General features: G+C 32.7%; 4 protein-coding genes across 10 annotated transcripts; 1 reads left to right on the top strand and 3 right to left on the bottom strand.

Moving 5' to 3' along the window:
* Window positions 1-3: 3 nt before the first annotated feature.
* Rbm13 (RNA-binding motif protein 13) lies at window positions 4-1,891 on the bottom strand. Its single transcript, XM_076325572.1, has 7 exons — window positions 1,745-1,891; window positions 1,634-1,680; window positions 1,417-1,560; window positions 997-1,309; window positions 649-888; window positions 332-409; window positions 4-260 (listed from the first exon to the last, which is right to left on the bottom strand). Exons 1-7 carry the CDS (start codon window positions 1,757-1,759, stop codon window positions 123-125), a joined length of 975 nt encoding a protein of 324 aa, XP_076181687.1. The 5' UTR covers window positions 1,760-1,891; the 3' UTR covers window positions 4-122.
* Window positions 1,751-4,617, bottom strand: LOC143153928 (uncharacterized). Of its 5 annotated transcripts, XM_076325579.1 has the most exons (7): window positions 3,584-4,590; window positions 3,224-3,285; window positions 3,075-3,144; window positions 2,935-2,984; window positions 2,686-2,809; window positions 2,531-2,586; window positions 2,115-2,426 (listed from the first exon to the last, which is right to left on the bottom strand). In XM_076325579.1, the coding sequence occupies exons 1-7, from the start codon at window positions 3,681-3,683 to the stop codon at window positions 2,424-2,426; spliced, it is 465 nt and encodes a 154-aa protein (XP_076181694.1). In that variant the 5' UTR covers window positions 3,684-4,590; the 3' UTR covers window positions 2,115-2,423. The 5 variants fall into 5 exon arrangements, with proteins under 5 accessions (XP_076181695.1, XP_076181692.1, XP_076181694.1 ...); XM_076325580.1 differs by lacking the exons at window positions 2,115-2,426; window positions 2,531-2,586 and adding an exon at window positions 1,751-1,900 and having other exon boundaries at window positions 3,584-4,589; XM_076325577.1 differs by lacking the exons at window positions 2,115-2,426; window positions 2,531-2,586 and adding an exon at window positions 1,782-2,002.
* A 495-nt stretch (window positions 4,618-5,112) lies between these two features.
* Window positions 5,113-7,446, top strand: Tank (EI24 domain-containing protein tank). Of its 3 annotated transcripts, none has more exons than XM_076325575.1 (7): window positions 5,113-5,164; window positions 5,682-5,752; window positions 6,114-6,292; window positions 6,372-6,627; window positions 6,719-7,062; window positions 7,132-7,206; window positions 7,289-7,446. In XM_076325575.1, the coding sequence occupies exons 2-7, from the start codon at window positions 5,738-5,740 to the stop codon at window positions 7,374-7,376; spliced, it is 957 nt and encodes a 318-aa protein (XP_076181690.1). In that variant the 5' UTR covers window positions 5,113-5,164; window positions 5,682-5,737; the 3' UTR covers window positions 7,377-7,446. The 3 variants fall into 3 exon arrangements, with proteins under 3 accessions (XP_076181690.1, XP_076181688.1, XP_076181689.1); XM_076325573.1 differs by lacking the exon at window positions 5,113-5,164 and adding an exon at window positions 5,238-5,541; XM_076325574.1 differs by lacking the exon at window positions 5,113-5,164 and having other exon boundaries at window positions 5,238-5,752.
* An 832-nt stretch (window positions 7,447-8,278) lies between these two features.
* On the bottom strand, window positions 8,279-12,112 carry LOC143153768 (transforming growth factor beta regulator 1). Its single transcript, XM_076325297.1, has 5 exons — window positions 10,524-12,112; window positions 10,160-10,388; window positions 9,809-10,085; window positions 9,515-9,734; window positions 8,279-9,446 (listed from the first exon to the last, which is right to left on the bottom strand). Exons 1-5 carry the CDS (start codon window positions 10,638-10,640, stop codon window positions 9,273-9,275), a joined length of 1,017 nt encoding a protein of 338 aa, XP_076181412.1. The 5' UTR covers window positions 10,641-12,112; the 3' UTR covers window positions 8,279-9,272.
* Between the last annotated feature and the right edge of the window lie 11,710 nt (window positions 12,113-23,822).

Below are 23,822 nucleotides of genomic sequence, written 5' to 3'. Positions count from 1 at the left end.
GAATTGTTAAAAAATGTTATAATAAAATAGACTTTAATATTGTAAAGGTAGTACATTTTAAGTTGTGAAACAGGCAAAATTTTATTAAAGATACAATTATAATTGTCCTAATTAAATATTTATTATGCTCGTGTTCTTTGACGCGATTCTTCCTCAATTTCATATTCAATTTCCACCTTTGGACGGGCTTTCTTTTGTATTCTACCTTTTCTAACAACTTTGGGTTGTTTTGCTTTTCTACTCGTGGATGGTACTATATCCTATAAGAATCCGTACATTTTATATGCAATTATCTTTTAAATAGAGAAAATATAAACTTTTATGTCATTACCTCAATATCACTTGTTTCAGATTCGATATCATCAGACAATTCAACTTCTTTTTTTTGTCCTGAATCACTATCTTCATCCTTTTGAAATAGATATAAATATCAGTTTATAAATTATGATTTATGCTTAAATCTTTCGCTACTACGAACGTATATATACGTCCGGTACAAAACGCTTTTTTTACTACAGTCATATTAATACATCCCATATTCAACCCTTAGATACTGATGTAGAATTTTAAATACATAAGTGTATTTGAACGGTATTATACCAGCAGCCAGTTCTGCTATAACAAAAGAATTAATGGTATATAAATTACCATTGATAGTTCTTCAATGTCAGAGTCGTCATCTTCATCTTCTTCATCGGTCTCTGCTTCTATGAAATGTGGTTCATTTCTTTCTCTTTCATCTGCTTCTAGTTCCATTTCTACTTCTTTTTCAATTTCTATCTCCCTTTCACTTTCTTCTTCACTGTCACCTTCATTTTCACCTTCAACTTCAACAGCTTCCACAGCTTTGTCAAACACTTGTTGTGGGAAATTATAAACATTATTGTACTAAAAAATAACAAATATTGTATAAACATACAGAAAATACATATTAATGGATATAAAGATATAATTTAATCTAAGCATATATATGATTATAACACTAAAAATACATACCATGCCTTGTTTTAATCGTTCCACAAGTTGCTTTTCTATTGCTGTTTCTAATCTAGCAGCAATTAGAGCCTTTTCTTCTCTACGAGTTTCTCTTCTTTCAATCTTCCTTTGAATTGGTACAATCTGTTTCTGTCTTCTTAATTTTAACTTTCTCATGCGTATAAGATACTGTGTAATTTTCACAAATCTTTGTTTACATTTTGCTTTTATAAAACCTTGCCAATATAATAAGTTTTCATTGATTTGACCTATTGCTTTCTCAAAATTTCTAGAAAGCTTCACTTTTTCCCATGAATTTTTTGGAAAATGCACTCTGTAGAAAATTATCAGTACATGTTTCATGACAGTAGATTTGTTTAAAACAATTAGTGAACAAACTACCATTCATATATATATATATATATACATTGATTCTATTACCTTTCTGCTGTTCTCATGTACAAGTAAATGATACCATTTTCTTCTCTAACTGTGGCGTATTGACTATTTGCAAGAGGACAGGATGCTCTACTACATAAACCCGTGAGATTGTATTCATTTCTACAAAACTTCTGTGTTTTGGCACTGTAAAAATAAAATATAAAATAAAATTAATGCGTAAAAAATTAGTAATATTTAAGTAAAAAACTATACGTACTTTACTTTGAAGGAACAAAAGGATTTATTAATAATACTCCACACAACCTACAAAAATTTAGGATTACAATAAATGTCAATATTTATAACAAATAATTTGCAAAAAACTCACATCGTCGTGCTGCATTTTGCTTTCTTACGTTATAACCTCTAAAATATTTGTGTAAATACATTCAATATATTGACATGAGTTTCTTTTGAAAAAGATTCACGTGTACTCCAGAGCCTTTAAATATTACAGGTTATATTTAGTTTCTTTCTCCTGTAACTAGTTATAAATAGTTATAAATTCGAATCCTTTATGAATTGAAGACTTGCGAGAAAGAAAGTTTAGGTAAATGACCCTCTAGTGACAAGTATAGGAAGTACCCTAAATAGAAATGAGTTAAAAGGAAACAGAAACAGTAAATAAATACAAAAAACGCAGATAAACAATGATTGTGAAATATTTATTCATAATTAAAAATACTATTTTATTAACTTCATATATAATTTTTATTTCTAGACTAAATTATAAAAAGAAATATCAAATGATCACATTTTTTTCTTTATATATGTATATATATTTAGTTTTCATTGTCCTCCACTGGACATATTTCAAAAAGTTCAACAAATTGTTGTGTTTTTGAAAAAGAGAGATAATAACAAAGCAAAAAGTGAAGATATAAAAGAAGAATGCTGACTTTACTTATATTCTCGAAGGTTGTTTGACTCAATGTATTTTTCTTTCTTGATAATACAGTTATGATTTTTGAATGCAATTTCTTCTTTTCTGATTTACCAAGTATTTTCTACTGCGCAATAATGACGAATAATGTTACTTAGACAAAATATTTCCAATATTTTTCATTGGTACATATTATAATTAGATCATTCTATACTATATAAAAATTCTTACTTTACTATTAAATGTTCTTTTCATTTTTGACATTTTTGATGGGTCAGTTGTATTTTCTATAGTAGAAAGAACTACAGTAAATTTCAAATTCCTTTTTGAAATCTTTTATACTAAAATAAACCACTTAATTGACAAATAACAAGGTTAAAACTTACGTAATGTATTACACTGTAACTTCATATTATTTCTTGGTATTATTAACTTTTGGAGTTTTGCTGGTATATACTGTGTCTGTATAATATTTTTAATGTCAATTTCTTTTGGTTGACTTAAATCATTCTATTCCAAAAAATAAATGTAATATTTAAACTACTTAAGTGAAACATATAGTGCAACTGAAATTGCACTTTTTAAATTAAAATATTATTATATTGTACAAAACACATTTATAACATTATTTTTACTTTGTTTCTTCTTTTTTCTATGTTGAGCGAATTTTCAGTGAATCCTGAAACTATAATTACAAAAATAAATATTATATACAGGAATAAAAATAAATTTATAAATCTTTCACAAGTTTTTAATGTGAGAGAATTTGAACTACCTTTTACTGGACGATAGCATTGTTTAGAACATTTTCTGTTTATTCCTGTTGCATCTGTAATACTTGAATTCTTCAAATTATGAATTTAATATATTACTAAATTGTAAAACCTTAATTAAGTAACTCAATATTTTTGTAATCCAATTTACCAATTTAGTCCGAGATACCCAAACATGATCTCTGTCACCACGTAATCGTACCTTAGAATTTGCTTTAACAATTATATAAAAAATAATTAAAGTAACAAATTATTACAATTATATTCCTTTTCAATAAAACTTTATAACAGTTTATACGAATAGTCTTTTTTGTAACATTAAATAGTTTTCTTCACTTTTGTAAATTGTTTTGTTTCTCATTTATAAAAACAAAATTGTATTTGCATTTATTACAATAGTATAATTACTATAAATAAATATATATTACATATCACATAAATATATAACAATGAATTTAAAATTTTAATAAAATAAAGTAGATGTAGAATGTACTTAGAGGTTAAATCATACTTCGCTTTCTATAACCTTCGTCAAAATCGCGTGATTTATGAACTCCACTTTTTAAAACAGTTTTCGTACTTTCTTGAATGTCTTGTAGCTTGCGAACCATGAGGTATTGATTCAGGTATTAATTATGAAGTTGTAAAGGCGATCTTTAGATCAATATTGATCAATCTATTTATTTTTTTATACCATATTCCGTTGAAAACGTAATGATTGACATTTGTTTATCTGTTTTAATTTCAAAAATTCTGAACCTCTATTAAATTCTACTACGTATAAAACAATTGTCGCTGGAACTAATTATGTTGATATATGTACACACTATAGTAGTTTTTTTTTAACGAGTGAACAGGTCATTCACAATTTTTTGTAAGTATTATTAATTTGTGAAGTTATAAAGTGTGAATGAATGGATAGTAGTAAATATTGACAGTACAGTGTGCCTAAGTCACTTAGTCACAAAAGCCTGATCACACTACTACAAATATACGATTGCCGCTATTGGAGAAGTAGTCCTTTTCTAAGTGTACGTGATACTCGAGCTAGTGTAGTGCGGTTAGGTTTTTTTATCCGACTGTACATAAATACATATCATGGTAACAGGGCAGAACAGAGAAAGCTGCCTAAGTTTCGAAGCTTTGTTTAGATTTCAAATCCAAACCAGTGCTTTCAGATGGGCCGTGTTCTAAAAACTTTTGAACAACTTTCTAAACAATCAAACAGGGGGCCATATAACACCAATTTTTATAAGATCAGAACACAGTCTATTGCTGTTTTCTATGTGTATGAGCGAAAAAATTGGACCCATCCGGTAGTCTACTGGAAGGATTGCATATGTTTGGGAAACAAATTTGAAAAGTTCTAACTAATAGAACCCCTTAGGAGAGTATAATTTCAAATAAACTTGCATAAAAATGTGGATATAATTTTAAAATGGACAAATAAAAAAGTTAATCAAATTAAAAATTAATTTAAAAGCATACAAGGATTTGCACAGAGTATGTCAAGAATATTAAAATTAGAGTTATAAGCATTTGATGTTTTTAACGTTAAAAATTAACTCAAAAGAATTACAGGCAAGCATTCGAGTCAAAAATGTAACTTTCTTTGAAACTTTTATACATTTGTAGAATACATAACTGTATTATGTTCAAATTGCATAAATACATTAATACTATTCGAGAATTATTTTGAAATTTTGATAAATTATAAAAAATGTTATTTATCTTGTTTGACTTCGTTTTGTTTATCATTGATCAATTAATTTTTCATTTTTCGAACTTTATAAAATTATTTTAAATTTAACGAAAGTAGATTTAATATTATAACTAATACCTATAAAACATAAAATCTTAAATATTAAATAGTGTGACAACACTCATTCCTTTATAAATATCTTTTATTGTAAAATTTATTGTTTTTATAAATTTAACGAGTAAACATTAATACGTATTAATCTTTTGATTCATAAAAATAATGCTATGCGAGATTGTAAATTACGTAAATTTCAAGTATGACGAGACTTGGCTTCACGTATTCTTTGTTAGTGTTATTATTGCGTCTTTGTAGATTATATCTGTAAATTGGGTAAATAACATCACTAAATATATGTAAACGTATTTTAAAATACACTGTTTTAAATAAATTTAGAAGTGCTTAAATAATATTAATTATTTGCGTGTACGAAAAATAAATTTTGATTCTTACTTTATGGTTTCATACGATCTAGCTACCAATGAACGGTACATAAATAAAATCATTCTCATTTTCCGGTGACCTTTACACCTACATATTAACATAGTACTGACCTTTGTTTGTAACGAAAACCAATCAGCTGATACGTTTTCATAAAAATGTTTTTTTGTTAACTTCATGAAACGTCGTATTAATAGATTCGTTAATTTAGCTGGCGACACGAATTGATTCGTTTTTGAAGAAAAATTTTATTACAATACCGAATGACAGTACGTATGTGTTTGAAGTGTCAGAAAACATTACTTCTTTCGTCGTTATAAACATTTTTCTCATATCGGCTTCCTTAGTGTGCTTTTGTATCGTTCCTGACATTGACAGCTATGTTACCCCAAACATGTTTTTTTGGCAGATTCTTCAACATTTTTGAAGTATAAATTAATAATACTGTGGATATCGTTGTGAAATATGGATAGTATAATAGTGAGTAATGAATCTCGTTTCAATTGAAAAAAACATTATGTTTTTCTAACCTTACATGATTATATTAATTTGCTATATTTGATTATTTCTTTTTGTTGCGTTTATAAGTAAATTTACTCTTATATACAATATATATGTACATATACATATATATGTATAAATACATATACATATACATGTATAAATACGTATATATATTTTTTTTTACAAATTTGGATTATATAAATGTTAAAATGATTACATACATTTATGTATATATAATTGGACTCATTTATAGAAAAATAAATTGATCCTTTAAAAATTAAGAAATAAAGCCTTTATATAATAATATGTCATGGTATATGTTGTGATATAATTTTAGGGAATAATACGTGGCATGTATTGGGGATTTGTGGACAGCTTAAAGGGAGCTGTTGTCCTATTTTATATGGATAAAAATATAAATGAAAAAATATATAAACAATCCCCATCTAGAACAGAAATTCATGGGAAAGATACAGTAGTTATGCACGGCCCTCAAAAGCATTACAATCAATTACGGTATGTTGTATGATTTTTAGAAGCAAATTTTTGAAATTTAAGTACTCTGTAATTTGTGAGTTCTATAATGCATTCCCAGAGAATCAAAAGTGTTAAAAAGAACAATTCAGTGTTGTGCATTAAATGGTGGTGTATTTTGGGCAAGCATATTGATTTTCGAATGTGGCCTACTTCCATTTCTCAAGTACTTATTGACCATTATATTTGGTCATTCACCGGGTATGGGTATGGTTGTATGGTCCTGGACACAACCATTTTTGTCAATAACATTTGGCACTGTATGGGTATTACCACTATTTCTGCTAAGCAGAGTAGTCAACAGTTTATGGTTTCAGGTATGAGTTAGTTGCTCTGAGAATGTGAAGCTTTGGCTAGTAATCATTGAAGGGGATAATGTCAAATCCTATATATTTGTAACTCATGTAGGACATAGCGGACAGCGCTTATAGGTATAGGCAAGGAAGGCCATTACTTATATCCAGTGTGAGCAAACTGGTAGCAGATACGCTTTTCAGTGTATTGGTTCAAGCATTATTTTTGGGTCAAGAAATGTTGGTATCCAGGTTTCCGTTACCTTTTGTAGGTGACATTCTTGCCCTTATACATATGTGCCTTTTATATGCTCTCTATGCTTTTGAATACAAGTGGTTCAATATGGGGTGGGAGTTACATAGAAGATTAAGTTTTATTGAAAGTAATTGGCCATATTTTGTTGGTTTTGGTCTGCCGCTAGCAATACTTACTCAACTGCCCAATTCATATATAATAAGGTAATTATTTTGAATTTTATTGTTTTTTCATCAAAAATATTTGTAGGACTCAAATTACTGTTATTTCAGTGGCTGTGTTTTTTCTATATTATTTCCATTATTTATTCTAAGTGGAAACGAAGCAGAACCTGTGACTGGTGTATGGTACATATTTTGATATTACACGTGAATTATGTATAATTTGGGTAATTAATTCAACTCAATGACACTTAATATATTGTTTCAGTCCTTATCCACTAAAACTGTTTTCGCCAGTAATTGCTATTGCAAATACGCTTTTCAATAAAACAATTGGACCAGCAAATAGGCGGTGACAGTGAAAAATATAATCTGCAAATTCAATTGGAATAATAAATATGTAGCAATAAACTATTTTTCAGGTTTTTACATATTTTTATTATTTTTCATTAGGTGTATACTTAGTTGATTCTTCTATGTAACAAAATCATTGCGAATACGATTTTTATTTTATATATAAATATGAACAAAGTTTAAGATGTAATTTATATACCATGATTGTTGTATGTAAATAACAGATACATTTGCAAATTGTGAATGTAAATACAAAGTAACAAATCATTACATTGACAAAAATGTTACTCAAGATATACATTAGATATAAAAAGTACACGAATTTGTTAACATTTATGAAATCAGTATACATGTTCCTGTATTATATTAGATCAAAATTCAAAATTGTATACATTTTTATCAATTATTAAATTGTACAGAATAAATATGCATACATATACAATTTAAAACTATTGTTGCACACAAGTTTGCACAATTTTGGTTAATAATTTTTTCAATGAATTAAAGTCACGTATTTTTATTATGATAATTGATGAAATATGTACTTGTATATATAACATTTGTTTACTAAACTGAATGTTTTCTATGTTTTATTGAAACGTTTTATTTTCTATAATATGATACTTAGTTTATCAGTGATTTTAAAGATATACATAGATGATATGACAGTAATTTGTTTCTGCTGCTGCATGTTCTATTAAAATGAATATAAAGACAAAAAAAGAAATCCAGCCACTTACATTACTGTATAAATACACATCAACAGTAATATATAAAAGAAACAAAAAAGATTACGAACAAAACTGATTTAACGCTTATGTATTTTATATGTATTTATTAAACTTGATGATTGTACTTGATAATTATGTTGTAAGAAAGAATTTATTGTCAACTTTTATTTTACCGCAACTAGTCAATTTTAAGACTTTTAAATTGTAATTTTGTGATGACAATGTTTATTACAAAAGATTTAGAATTAAAAGAAGTCAATTTATTTAATTATATTATTCATAAAATAGTAAAGAATGTTGTATAAAATAACAAATATAAATCATGTACTCAGATTACACTTATATTTAAGTAAAATTTGTAATATGCCAATTATGTATGTACATGTAAGGTCATTTTCTCAGAATAATTAGTATTTTACTGATTATTGTAATTTTATTTGTACAGTACTTTTTTGAGAGATGTTCGCCTGTCAAAAGTTAAAACAGATATATTGCTATCTTCTCCACTTTTGAGAAGTGTTCAAAGCAACCGATTTTTCGCCTAATGTGATTGGCATCCGATGATTGAAAGCAATGAGATATTAAAAAAATGTTTATTTTTACATTTGTATTATATCTTCATGAGAGACGTTCTTGCATAACAATTTAAATTTTCATTAGTCGTGGACTCGTCACGCGTGCGATAAGAATTGTCCTCGGTTGTTAACCAGTAGGCCAAAGTTCATTTACTGTTTATCTCGGCCATTCTTCTTACCAAACAGTATGTACGAGGTCCTACTACAACTTAAGTTAAAAAAAGTCGAGCTCTCAAATATAAATGTTGCTGACCTTACATGGAATTTGTTCCTGGTCCAAAATTGCAAACATCTTTCGAAGAAATACTGTACATTATTTCAATGGAACAGATAAAAATTACATTAATGAAAAATAAGTCATTTTATACATTGCAGTTCAATAAATATTATAAAATAATTCCTTAAATAAATGTTGACCATGTTAGTATTGTTTCTATTTTTTATAGAAACAATTAATATAAATTTTTTAAAATGCGTTAATACATATAATTTAAATATTGATATTTGATAACTATGAAATTCACGTAACAATTATATATGAAGGATTCTTTTGTTGTGAACATAATCAATTTTTTCATGAATAGTGTAAAAATCATGCAAGAAGTTCTTGAAGAGCTAAAAGATCATGATCAGAAGGTTCTTCTTTAATTCTATAAGAATTTGTTAAAGCATAATGCCTATGCAGAGCAGCAAATCCAAGTCCTGGATCTGTTTCTTCTTCCGTTATTGGACTTGTACCTCTCTCCATTGTTTGATTTTTACTGACCTAAATAATAAGAAAATATAAAATTTTGATATTTAATTAAAATATAAAAAAAATTTGAAGACACATACTTCAAAGCGTTGTTGCTTGTACATAGCCAGTTTACGTGTTCCAGGTGTACTTTGTATGAGATTTTGTATAGTAGGATGTGAAATTCCAAAGAAATCTGCACCTTTTGGTGTTATCGAACGAAGTGCAGGAGAAATTGCCACTAACAACTTTGAATGACATTCGTCGGGACTAGATCCAACCAGTGGTTGATCAAGGTCATTATCAGATACTATTTCAAATCTAATAATAATTAAAAATATTTTATTTAGTTGTTCATAAAGAAACATATATTTTTTATTTATATAAATACACACCTTGGTTTTTGTCCACCATCTAATATCTTACACGTATATAAGCTTTTTGTTTTTACATCTCTTAAATTCGCATATACTCTTGTACTGCAATAACCTACCGGATAAATGAGATCTTCTGTGTGATATGCTATTCTATCAGATACAACTTCTCCAAGAGAATATACAGTTAGGTCACCCAAAGCAATAGGGAATATAGGTCTTCCATGTATATCCAATGGTATCAACTGAACTACTTTTCGCATTGTTTTATTGTAACGTTTAGTTTTATTTTTTGTTTCTGAAAAAAGTATATCCAATGATAATGTATTTATTTATTTCTACACAATTTAAATTCGAATAGTATTTTAGTACCTGAACCATCGGTCGAAATTCTTTTTTTTGCAGTTTTCTTAGGTGTAGAACATTCTGGATTAAACGAAGCAGAATTAATATTATTTGATTGAGATCTAGCTATCATAGTAGAAGGATCTATATCTCCTTGTTGTTGACATAATTTACGTAAAAGGAATAGTCTTTCTTCTTTCACAAGCATCAGATTTTCCTGCATTTGTGCAACTTGATCGCATAGTGCTGCATTTTCCTGAAATTGGAAGTTTAATAACAATTTCCGCAGGAATTAAATTTTACCTCATTTTTATTACAATATTTTACTACATTAAAAAATTTATTATTACAAAAAAAAAGTAACCGTTGTTATTAGTAAATATAAGCTTACAAAAACTGTGTCCTTTACGATCCTTTTTAATCTTCGATATTTTTGTTTGTATTTTAGATTTTGTTGTAATTCTGCGTTTTTCTGAAACTCATTGTAATAATTATAAGCTTGCGTCATTTCGGGTGCATTATATTGAACGCAAAATATTTGGAGGAGGTTATGACTGTACGATGTTTGTGATTATTTTTGATCAGCTGGTTAGGTTATGAATCAAAACCGCGGGCATACAACATTAATCAAGCTGGAACATTTTTTGCGCGTGTATACTTGTTTCAATGGTTTCACATTATACAATAAGGTTGTATATTTCTATTTATTGAACTTAAAAGTGAGAGTAAAAATGATTTTATATATTGTAAACACGTAGAACGATTCATTGAGTTTAGAAATAGTTACGAAAGTTGATTAATTACGCCCTCTTGCAGAATAATTTAAGTGTCATATTAAATTCTATTCAATTTTTATTGTAGCCGGTGCTTGACTGTGACAACTTGATATTAACACATATAGTACATAAAAGTTTGAGTAATTCATAGAGATAACACATTTAGAAGTATTAATAATATGCAACTTTATCTTTATTTTAAGGAAAAGAGATCGAGCAATTATGTTTGTAACTGAACGTTAAGAAGATGAGTATTTCAATATAAAAATACTTAAATGAATTATTTTAATTAGGATTCTATAATCTGTTCAACTTAAGCGTCCAGTTTGTTTACTGAGAGATAAAACGAGGTAAACAAAACCACGTGACTACAATACGGCCAAAGCACTGTTGGTTCAGGTACACGAATGCAGGTACCTACAATTTTTCTGCGCACGGCCATACAACGATGTGCGATATATCCGTGGCCGAAATAATGTGTCGTTGCTTAATCATTTTCATTTCTTTAATGGGCGAACTGAACCAATAATTCGATATAGAGAATCAAGAGTCGATTTCTATCTGGCGATTTAATTCGTTTCGCTTAAAGAGAAAGTTTCCAACGTCTTTACCGATCGATGCTTGTCCTTCTTTACGGTAGGCGTTTTAGTTCGTACAAGTTCTAGTGATTTCCCCTAGATGGAGGTTTACAATCGTTCCGAGGTTGAGCAGTATTGTCAGCATCATTTTTAAGTGACCAGAATTCATCCGCCATGTTAATGCATTTTGGTCAGAATTATATTGCAGTAAATCTGATGCACAGTAGAACGAAGTAAAAAAGAATGTGACAAATGGGAATATTAGAGTTTCAAAAGGAACTAAGAATATTTTGCCACAGTCTTAAATAATTTTTTTAATACTACTACTTACTAACGAGCTCGAACGATCATTTGAATCCTTAAAAATAATATAGAATATATTTTATTGAAAAAATTGTAGTATGCAGGTACGATGCTTCGGGTCAAATTTTAAGCGCGTTTTTTTTTTCAAAACCAGATTGTTTGCGCTGACATTAGCGATACTACTAATATCGTTAAATCAATTTAAAAAAAATTTTTCTCCTAAACATATTACTTATAGCAGACTATGATTTTTTTGCTTATAAAAAAGGGCCAGTTCTCTTCTAAATTTTGAATTAGAAAAATTCTGTACGACACAAGGAACAGAATATACTCAAAAATAAAAATACCGCTCGAGTTTCAATTTTCAAACTCTATCGTAGTTATACCTGTTATTACCCGTTATTATAAAATAATGTATACCCTCTTTTCTGTCATCACCAAGACGATGTTATTCCTGAACGAAAGTACGGGTCAAAAGTCGCTTGTTTCGTATTTGTAAACATTCTCGACAACGAAATCTTATCTTCCGTGTACAACAACAACACTGTTCTCAGAGTTTGCATCGGTAAGACGGGAGATCGTCAAGTACGGGAATAGAAATAAACGGTGTGTTTTATTTCGAAAATACGATTTATTAACCTGTCGAACGTAAATTCTGTAACGCGCGCTCGCACGCACTATCCTCTGTCATGCTCGTTTCTACATTCTCACGCACGCGGTATACAAAATCTATATTGTTACTATACTTAAACATCGTGACGCGTAGCTTACCCGATAAACGTACACTATCCTAGAGATCGTGTTAATTACTATGTCGATTCCAGTAAACCCGGATCGTCGAAGAATCCAGTACCCCCTACGTAATTATACACAAGTTTCGAGAAACACATGGTTAGGTACATCGAAGTATCCCCCTCACCCCCCCAACTCCCTCCGTGATTCTTTAGCAATCCCATTCGCTTGCGTTAGCTCACGTTCGAAATCCATTTGCCCAGGTTTTGCAGGAAATGACAACATCGTTGATTTGTGAAATTTCGCATACAAATCGATCGATTGCCCGCGAACAAAGCGGTGAACGTTAAATTTGTTACACGTTATTACAAATGTGTACGTATACGTGGAACACATATAGCGATCTACCAGAGGCACACTCGAGTGATTCGGTAAGTGATAACCGTGTTGGTTGCGAGCCAATAATTATAAATTTGAGCGTAATCTTATTTGAAAGCTGTTGGTTTATATTAATTTTCTTTTTTCGTATTTTTAAGGATAAATTTTCTCTCGAAAGATCACGCAGCTGTACTACCGAAAGGTAGAAGGGCTGAAAGGTATCTCTGCTCGAAGGTGTTCCATTTGGAGCACCCTCGAGGTTCCGGCGTCCAAAATGGAACCCTTCGACTCGGCCCTAAATTGTCGACACGCTACACTCAAGGGTACTAACGTCTTCGCTCACTGCTGTCTGTTACGAGATTGCTATATTTATTCCACGCGTTATAGTTAACGATGGTACGAGACTACAAGCATCCTTGATACGAATTTCGGTGTTTTCGTTCGTTCGGTGTCACGTGACGTTTCCAGTACCATCCGTAAGCATTTTAACGAACAGCTTCCGATTTGCAATCGAAACTTGTATATTCCGTCGAACTTCTATCACGTTCGAGTGCAGTAGCGCAACCGGAGAGGGCCGAAAGGGCAAATGCTCCTACCTAAGATAGAATGAAAGATTTATGCAAATAAATGTTTCAATGCGTTCAATGTTTCTTTTATTGTTTCAATAATTACAAAATTCTAAATGTAACGACGAGAAATAAAAGAAGATTGGATTTGGCATCGTAGAAAAGTACTCGTTTTTATTTATAAATACAGGTATGAACAAAATTTGCCCTCTCCTCCCTGTTCGAAACATCCGATTGCGCCACCGTTCGAGTGCACGTTATCCGTGGTACGTCGCTTCTTGTAATTTAACAAAGATTACAAGAAGTTTCCGTCGGGAAGTGGAAGAAACTAATTATTCACTCGGTGGAATTCAATTTTGAATCCCGATATCCTCGTTGCTGGATTTTAACTTCAATTCGGGTTGTTTCTAATTTCTCGTCTCCTCTCGAAACTTAACGAAAAACTCGGATTCGGAACGAAATTGATCCGGAAAAAGAAGAACACGGATTTGGAGAATGCTGAGATTTAGAAAAAATTGATACATCGTGCTCGATCGAAACGAAGAATCCCGTACGATTATTTACATCGATTAATCGTTCATACGAATAAAACATTTCTCCGTCGTGATGGATCTCGTTCGAATATCAACGATCGTGGGTCGCGAACGAGGCTCGAAGCGATAGATGGTAAATTTGAATGATTTTCAAATGCAAATCGATCCTGTCGACAAGCTAATTCTTAATTACACTTGTAATCTTGTTTACCGATTACAGCTTCGAACGTCTACTAAATTACTAATACACTATCTAATTGTTACTAATACGCTAATTACAGCTGCAATTAACAATTAGTCGACGATCGTTCCCAGCGAGTACACGCTAGAAGAGCACGAGAGAGTCAGCGAGAGTGAGTGAGAGAGAAAGAGAAAGAGAGAGAGAAAGAGAGAGATGTGCACTCGACTCCACCTAGGGCATGTAAATAATACGTTGACATTATTTACGCAATAAACGCGCGTTCATCGGAATCGATATGGTTTCACATTTCGTCGAGAGAAAGAGAGAAGAATTTCGTCGCTTTCGAAACTGTTTTTTTTCTTTTTTTTTTTTGAAGAATCAGAAGAAAATGATGAATTTTTCAGCTCGGATAATTTGACTTCCGTGCACGGTTACGTAGGTACAGCGGAGGATCATCGTGGAACGAATTAGTCGGATGTACATGTATATACGACAGAGAGCGGTTTTCACTTCGGAATTTAACTACGTACAAAAAATATCCTTATGAGTTACGTACGATTTATGTACAATGTACCTACGTGTTCGTCGAATGATTGTAGCGAGTGCGTGTGCGTTCTGTACAATCGGTAGACTAACATCCAAAGGAGAAAGATCACAATTTTACAGAGACGCGATGCGCGTAGCTTTGTTACGTACAAGTTAACACACGCTCTCTACAGTGGCTCGCGAAAGCATTCGAAACGCTTGCAATACGAAATGTAATAAACGGGGTAGGTACACGATTGTTCCGAAGCTTTCGATTGATTGTTCCGGTTACACCGTATAGTCGGATCGAAGTCGATTTACCATTCGAGCTCACTTTCTTTACTGTGAATCGAGACCAGACTCTGTTTTTACGGTCTGTTATTGCGTTCGTGTCTTTTTGAAAAGGCAGAGAGTAGTTTCAGAGAAAAGACGAGAGAATAATTTAGTAAATATTAAATACAAAATGCAATCATTTCTTTCTTTTTAGTCATCGATAACATTCCTTTGTTGTATATGGTATTTCTTGTTACTGAGAGCAGATTAAATTGAACTGTTCTTAATAGGTACAAATTGCTCGTAAACTGTGCGTTTTATAAAATAATGAAATATAAAACAATTTGAAATCTCGCGATACAACAGGGATAAATTGAGATAAACTTTGCTTCACCGGTCAAATTTTATCTTTTATAAAATGGAAATTACGTCTCGGTTGTTCGACTTCGCTAATTTTTCGTTATCGATTTTCTCACTTTTCTACAGCTCGTATTTACAATAAATTTCACCAATTGCCGTGTTAGTAGATTCTTTTCGAATTTTTCCAATATTCTTCGGTGCGCGAGGTTGATTTACATATGTATCGTTTGCATAAATTTTTAATCGCGAGCGTTCGAATGGTTTCAGGACCCATTGTATATATAGACTTACGATAGTTTCAATTTATAGATTACACTTTCTTCCTTTCTGTTTTTTTTTTTTCGTTTGTTTTCCCCCTTCAATTTACATCAACGAAAGGTTTCACCTTTTGGCCTTGATAATTTAACGAGAACGATATGGCAAAACGTATCTTCGACTCTTCGTATGAAAGTTTCGCCCTTTGCCCCTCCTATTGGTATCATTTGCTTGAAAATATTGCGACTTTTGCGTTTATTCGTTAGCTCGCATTCTTTGTACATTTGCTAAGTCTTTTTCTTCTCTGTAAATTGTTCACGTAGATGACACTTACAAGGGAAGCTCCCCATTTTGTAAATTGAAAAATTCGGAAACTTTTGGAGCACACAGGGTAGCGTACTGTCCGAAAACTTTTCTCTCTACCTCGTACAGTTTTCAAGTTGCATCGAAGAAATAAAAATTCAAAATCAATTTCTACACCTTGAAGTAAATTTTGTTGGTAAAGGAAAAATTGCGCTGTACATGCCTTGTACATACCCTACACAACCCGACAGGTTCCGAATTTTTGGAATTTCCGAGTTGGGGATTTCCCCTTGTCAGTCCTATTGTATTATCAAAGCGATCTTACCCACTCGCTTCAGCTTCGCCAGCTAAAGGGTTCAAAGGGCGGAGATCTCGTCTTCGCAAAGGGCGAATTAGGCCGAACACAATGAACATCCATAGAGATAGTTATCAAAGTTTCCGAAGAGTTGGATTATGCTCCTCTATATACAAAATCTATACAGTATATAAAAATCGTAGGTTCGTGATTAAAAAACCAGTATTTTCGTTTAACGTTAGCTCGTACAATATCCCTATTAACCACTCTAGCACGACAGGTTATCTAAACGGCAATGACGTTTCCCCGATGATCGTTCGAATAGTGTTACGGTACATGGATTGATGATGTAATGTCGACTTTTTATTATCGGTTACAATAATGTTTAACTTCGATTTTTTATTTATTTTTCTCCCCTTCTTTTTCGATATTTTAAGTTTCACTGGGGCAATTTATGTTATTTATACAGAACGTTGAACAGCACTCTGTAGAGTACTTGTATGGTTTTACGAATTAGTACGTGAACTTTTGTAATTTTTGGTAGTTCGTTGGAGAGTAAATAATAATTAATTTTAACATTATTCTATACATTTAGTAACGAGGGAAATATAAGGAGAAAATTCTATTTAATTAGTTGCTTGTTACAACTTTAGATATTCAACAAAAATGATGTATATCGTACCAATAGTGAAGTGTTAGTTGTTTCTAAAAGAACGATTAAAAATTGTAAAATTTCATATACCATACGAATTAAAAAAATGGAAGGACGAGTCCTTCTACAGTGTTTGCCGAACGTACCCTATATATTTTATAAAAGATCCCAGAGTAGGTTAAAAAAGCGAAAAAGAAATTCGTCGCTGAACTCAATTGAGTCTGATAAAATAAATGGTAACGCCATCTGTGACCCACCGGATACACTTGTTTCAATGAGAAATGCGTTTTAACGAGGACCCAAAAACATGGATCTAAAATAATATTTTAAACGCATCGACTATTTACTTTCCCTCGCACTTTAACCACGAGATATAACGCGATCCATTGTTAAAGTTTGCAGATAACGTACCGTAAAAGTCTAAACCGACAGATAAAAATCTAAAATTATAAAATCGAACAGAGTGAACTATATTCAATCGTATATAATCGAAAGTGATTCGAAAATGAAAACTAGTCCGAGAAAGATCGTGTTTGGACTCATTTTAATCGGGAGAACCTCTCCAATTTATTGGAAATACCCATATAAAAATTTATAAACATAAATTTTCTTTATACTTTTCGTTACAGATTGAAACGCGTCGGTATTTCTAAAACTATTCTATCATTTCTTGGACGTGCATCCCTGAAATTTGTACCGTACCTCCGTATTTCAATTACCCTCCGTAGAGTGATCGGTAGCACTGGCGATTGAAAGTTAAACGAATATAAAAATTTGTAAATCGCTGGAAAATTGATAGAAAAGATTGCACCGATGTCCAACGGATGTACGAAAATCTAGGAGTCGTTGCAGTGTGCTCGTGTCGTGCTAGAGAAGTTAACTCTACCAATTCCTACTTTTTCTTTCCGGGATGGATTATAACACGTTCTCGTTCGTTCGACGAATGCTTCAATTCCTACCTTAAGCGCTCGTCTATCCAGATAATCGCCTATCGGCTGACCCGTTTTCTTACGGACATTAATATTTTCACGCGCTTGTACGAACGGGTTACTTACACTTCGTTCACGATCATACAACGAAGAAGGAATAATGACGACGATCAATGTGAAACTCCGTAGAGAAATGTTCAGCCGAACTGTCATCGCTGGTATCGCTGATCAACGCATTGCGCGGGAAAACGTGAAATTGGAAAATATTGTAGTCGATGCCACGTACTATTGTCAGTGAACACGAAACTCTGCTAGAGTACAATTCACGAAAGTTATTCGCCGTGACCGATGCGCATAATTGAACGTACGAGTTCGAATTACAAGAAAATCGCACTGCAAACGAGAATTCTTTCTTTCCGTTTAAACGCACGCATTCGTTTCAGGGAAAGTCTTGTCGTTCGAATGGCTTTTAACGATTCGTCTCTGTTTAACGTCGAATAAAAATTAATCGAAAGTGGGTACTTCTTCTCGAAGAGATAAATCGAACACGTTGAAGAAATTTCCGTTACACGAGCTTTGCTTTTCGAGAAAATCGATTTACGAAGTGGCGTACGCGCGCGCTTAGTTATAGTCGGGCCAAAGAGGAAATCGCGTCAACCGATAAGGAAACCGATCTTTCATTTTCTTGGACGATGATCAACGACGGGATTTACAGGGTTTGTTTACTCATCGATCGATCGATAATAATTTGAAATAAAAATTTTGTCGGGAAATCGGTCGTCTAGAAACTTTTCCTAAGTGTTCGAGTACAACGAATGGATAATAATTCGAAATAAGAATTTTGTTAGGAAATCGGTCGTCCACAAACTTTTCGCAACTGCAATAGAAGGTACGAAAGTCGTCTAATATTTCGAGTCCAAACTGGTAATATTTCACAAAACTTCCCCCACCCGTCGAGTAAATTTCTTCTTCGGTCGGACTGTAGTTGGAACTCTGACGAAACGTTCGAAATATTTTTCAAAAGGATACGACTTACTCGCGAAAGCCCTCGAACAATAGCAATTGTGCAAGCGCTAAAGAAATTCAAATGCGTGTACAGAATCTGTACTCGTTCAGTGTGGTTCGCTGATAACACTTTCGAATACACGTAAACCTCTTCAGGGATACCAGTGTACGCGCGTACGGTTGATTTTTCAATTATTTTGAAAGAAAGTGTCGCGGAGAGAACGAAAATTGCGAACGAACGTCCGTAATGAAAATTTCCCTGTGAGGCGACACGACAGCATCGTTAGAAATCTGATAGACACGATTTGAGTGTTTGTATAAAAATTTCTAATAAAACGATCCGTCCCTGGAGAGGTTGAGCAACAAAAAGCGTCCTTAAAGCACGGGGACGACTTCGTTTTAAGGTTAGAACGCTTGCGCGCAAGTCCCTGCGCAATATTTTTGGTCCATCCGCGTTGCGATCGTCTTTCGAGGATCGCAACGTACATAAAACATGCACCTCGATAAAGGTAGCACAGAGTATCATTCTACGCAAAGAATCGCGCTACAATAGCTAAAAAACAGAAGGAACTGATAGGACTGAGGGACGATGGACGGCGATAAAAGCAAACAAGAAAATTAAACGAACAAAATAAATACAATGTATTGTTACTTCGACATACGCCACCCACATGCTGATTGCGGTATACGACAAAAAGGAAACGGAGAAAAAAAAAAAATAGTAGAAATCGATCGTATTTTTTCCTTTTTTTTATCTCGTTTCGTCGACCGTCTCTCGCGATCGGTCGGAAGGGGTGTATACTAAAATAGAGCAAAAAAAAGAAAAAAAAAAAAAGAAAAAGAAACAGGAGGAAAAATGATAGAAGTAAACGAAAAAGTAGAATTTTTCACGCGAGCGTTTAAACACAACGATAGGAGACGCGGATAATCACGTTCAACAACGATAGCGCACGTAAATTATACATTGATTATTTTGTACATGTATCTGTATACGCACATACGCACATACACAAAACACACGTAATGCCCAGACGTGATATACGTGTGTACATATATATGTATATATATATTTATATTATAATACACGCATACACACACGTACACATGATACACGCGTGTGTGAACTTTCTATAGTGCGCACGAGGGTACTACTTTGCGTTTTGGTGGTGAAATTTGGTTCCTCTTTGATTTCATTCACGATCGTTTTCGTCGTGGTTCGTCGATCCTCGACGCGAAAGAAAATTTGTTTTGCGATCGAGCCATCGCGTTAAAAACGATCGTTCCTTGGCACGGACACGGTCAACTTCGAAAACGAGAGAATCACTTCGATACAAGGATTTGGAAATTTACGTTCTCGTTCGACGTTTCGATCGTAATTCTAGCAACAGTTTTTTGTACAAAGTGTTTCAGAATCAGAGATGTAGATTTATTAAATGGTAAGTTCATTTTATTTAAATGGAAAGCTGTGACCTTTGATCGTCTACGAAAACGATTGTCGAAGCAAATAAAACGTTGTGCAATTAAATAATTTGTTTTTTTGTATGATCTTTTTCCAAATTTTAATCATTTTAATAACTCGATCTTGTCTTTGTACAACTCCGTCCTTCGTCGGATGCCAATTTTTGTTTTCGAAACATTCTCCTCAACGTTTTATACGTTCGCGTGTGTAATAATTTACAAGCAAGTGTAAATTATTTCGGATCAATTGGATCCAAATGGAACGTTTGGTTGCGGCCGTTCGTGCCATTTACAAATTTACAATTAACAACGATTCGACGTCGAACGAATATCGAAACGTGTCATCGAACGATCGTCTTTCGGTTGATTCGATAACGCACACTGCAGCGCGTTGCATCTGAGAAGATCGTACATTTAAGAGCACCAAGGAAAACGAACGCGGTGGACGCACAAATCTAAAATTAATAATACAAAAAAAAAAAGAGAGAAAAAAAAAGAGAGAAAAAAAAAGAATGAAAACAAAAAAAAACAAATTCTACGAGAGAAAAAACAGCAAAATAAAGTATTATAATCTGTTAACATTGCAAGGACGACATATACATCCGACGAACGTGACGTTCGTACGGATTATGTGTATCTCTAGCATTTAAAACAAAAAATATAATCTAATGGTAATGATAAATTACAACTGTATCGATAGCAATGGTAGTTACGACGATTGCGCGGAACAAACAGGATCACGTCATTTTGTACGATTTCGTTCAATTGGTACCCGCGTTGCCAATATTTATAAACGTTTCACGGATCGTCTACACGAGAACATGTAAGCTTTTCATTTACTCGATTGTGCATTTGTGAGCGTTTAAGCATAATAAAAATGCTTTCTCCGTTTTAAAATGTGTCCGTCTGTTTCGTGTCGTGGATTGTAACTCGAATGAATACGCTTCGGAGGTAGAAGAATCGATTTAAGTACATCGATACGAGTGATCCGTGTCCGTTCGTCCGATTACTCGAAAAAAAAAAAAAATATATATAAGGTTTCGTAAAAACCGATAGAAAGTTTTCCTCACTTATCGCGATCGAAATCAATGGCGTAACGTTACTATAATTGTCTAAATCGAATCGAGCGTTTCTCGACGGAAACAATATGGATAATCGTAATCACCATTCCTATAAATTGCGAATAATAATAATAATAATAATAATTGATACAAAAGTAATAATAATGATAATAATAAAGTTTTACAATAACGATACCACCAAGAATCATAGCGACAATAATAATTACGTCATAATATAATATTAATAATCTATCAACAGCGATAGCAATAAATTGTAATAGTTATAATAAGGGTAACGATAATCATCGGTAAAGTGGGATATAGCAATAATAATAATAATAATAATAATAATAATAATAATAATAATAATAATAATAGTAATAATAATAATAATAATAATAATAATAATAATGATAGTAAACATAGCAGCACTAAACAACGATGTAAACGCACGTGCCAAAAAGAATGTGGTGAAAAGATGACACGAACATAAAAGGTGATACATTAATCGTAATGTTACTTCTGACTAGGCTCCATTTGTATTTACGCGTAAGACTTAAGAACGTGTAACGCGTGCTTGATTTTCGCGCAAGTTAATAGTTATCGGCTGAACGTGTGTGTGAGAATTAGTCGTTAACGGTGCATAAGTACATCGATTTAATTAAAGAGATGTCTTTGGTAATTTGCACGGAGCACGACACAACCGTATCTAATAATTCGTGCACAGAATGGACCCACCAGAAACGATGCACTTAATTATATATCTTCTTCACGTTTGAAGGTGCATACAAATGTTCCGGGTAAACGTTAAATGGTTTCGTAGGCGAGATTCTCTGGTTAGAGATCACGTTTTCATCAGTTTCAGCGAAGACGATCTCTCATCGATAATTTCTTCCAAATAAATATAGAATTATCCATACTTTTCAAATGAAAAACCCGTCTTCCTCTATCGAAGATCAATATTACTTTAAGATCAAATGTTTCGTTCAATGGAATCCACTGTCGAATCGTTATAGCATAATATCGTATCAAAGAATCGTCACCGATAGAGTCTTCGATGCAATTACTTTATTTGTCGTTCAAGAAAAGTCTCCGCTTAAAAATATCGATAATCGTGCTCACCCCGAGCGAAAATTAACAAAACTCCCTAACGAAACCATCTGAACGTTCGTTTGATCATTTTCTATGTATCCTCGATACATAAGGAGATCCGTTTCTGGTCGACCACACTGTATATTTCATTAATTTTCTGCACAACTCGTTTGTAAAAGGTTTGCGTCTGCCGCTCCGTTCATTTGGTTTGACGCGTGCGTGTAAATTGTGTGTTATTGTCATTGAAAAGAATTTGTTTCATTCTAGCGTTACTCGAATCTGCGGATCTAGCGAATTTTAATGAAACAGACTCTACGCAAAGCAAACTATAGCTAAAAAACGGAAATTCGAATAAATTCTTTGACAACGAGAGGGAAAGGAAGGAAGAAGAGATGACAAAAGGGACGATTCGTGGAAATGGATCAGAAAGAGAGTCGGTCACGAACACTCGTACACACCAGCTGTTTTCGTTTTTAATGTTCAGAGATCCCATTAACCGTATTACCAAGACAAATTTGTCCAGGAAATATGGTCGTCTATTTTTTTTCTCGCGATCCTACGTACGACGCCATTGTCCGGTTCCTTCGTCTCGCGATTCACGTTTACTTCCCATTATCGTTTAGAAGTTACCGAGCAACTTGATATAAAAAAATAATTCGATTATATTTTTTTCAATGAAATTTGTCTCGCTAATATGGTTAAGCACGATGAACGATTGCTCGACGTAAAAGAAGCGATCGCTGGTTGAAGTCGATAGTCGAACATTGAAATAGTGCCTTGGATCCGATTATTCGGTTTTTTAGTCGATAGCGAACAATTACTCTTTAGTTTTTGCATCGTTCTTTTCTTTCTCTTACGTTTCGGAGCTTTGCTCGAAAAGCGAGTGTTCGTTGAACAATGTCGACTATCGTTTCGTGAACAACGAAAAGATTGTGCCGCATCGTGTAAACCTTCGACAGACTGGTAATGACAGAGATGCAAGGAATATGCAGACTGGTTTAACATTACTTTCAATTTACCAGCTACCGTTTCTGGACTCTCAAAATTCTTCTTTTCTTCTACACAGGAATCGTATACCTTTTCAATTTAAGTTTATAATGAAATTAAGTACCTAAAATGACGACGATGAGTTAATCTTGCACCAGTAACGATGATTGCAAGCGTCCGCAATTATAAATTCAGAATCGTAGCGGAACAGTTAAAAACCTCTCGAAATACTGACGGACGATCCTTCTATTTCTTTTTTCTAAAAACTTAACACTAGCCAGACGAAACAAAGTTAGCAACGCATAGTCCTCGATATATTTTCACATATACTTCATAAAATCGATCTATTCGTCGGACACCATAACAAAACTTGTTACTGACTCAAGATTAATTCGTATAATTAAACACCCACGTGATCGCCATTCCGGCGAGTAAAATATTTCCATCG

The sequence above is a fragment of the Ptiloglossa arizonensis genome, chromosome 13 (genome assembly GCF_051014685.1).
Source record: "Ptiloglossa arizonensis isolate GNS036 chromosome 13, iyPtiAriz1_principal, whole genome shotgun sequence".
NCBI lineage: Eukaryota > Metazoa > Arthropoda > Insecta > Hymenoptera > Colletidae > Ptiloglossa > Ptiloglossa arizonensis.
Note: the sequence above shows the minus strand (reverse complement) of the source record. Positions and strands in the feature narration are given on the sequence as shown.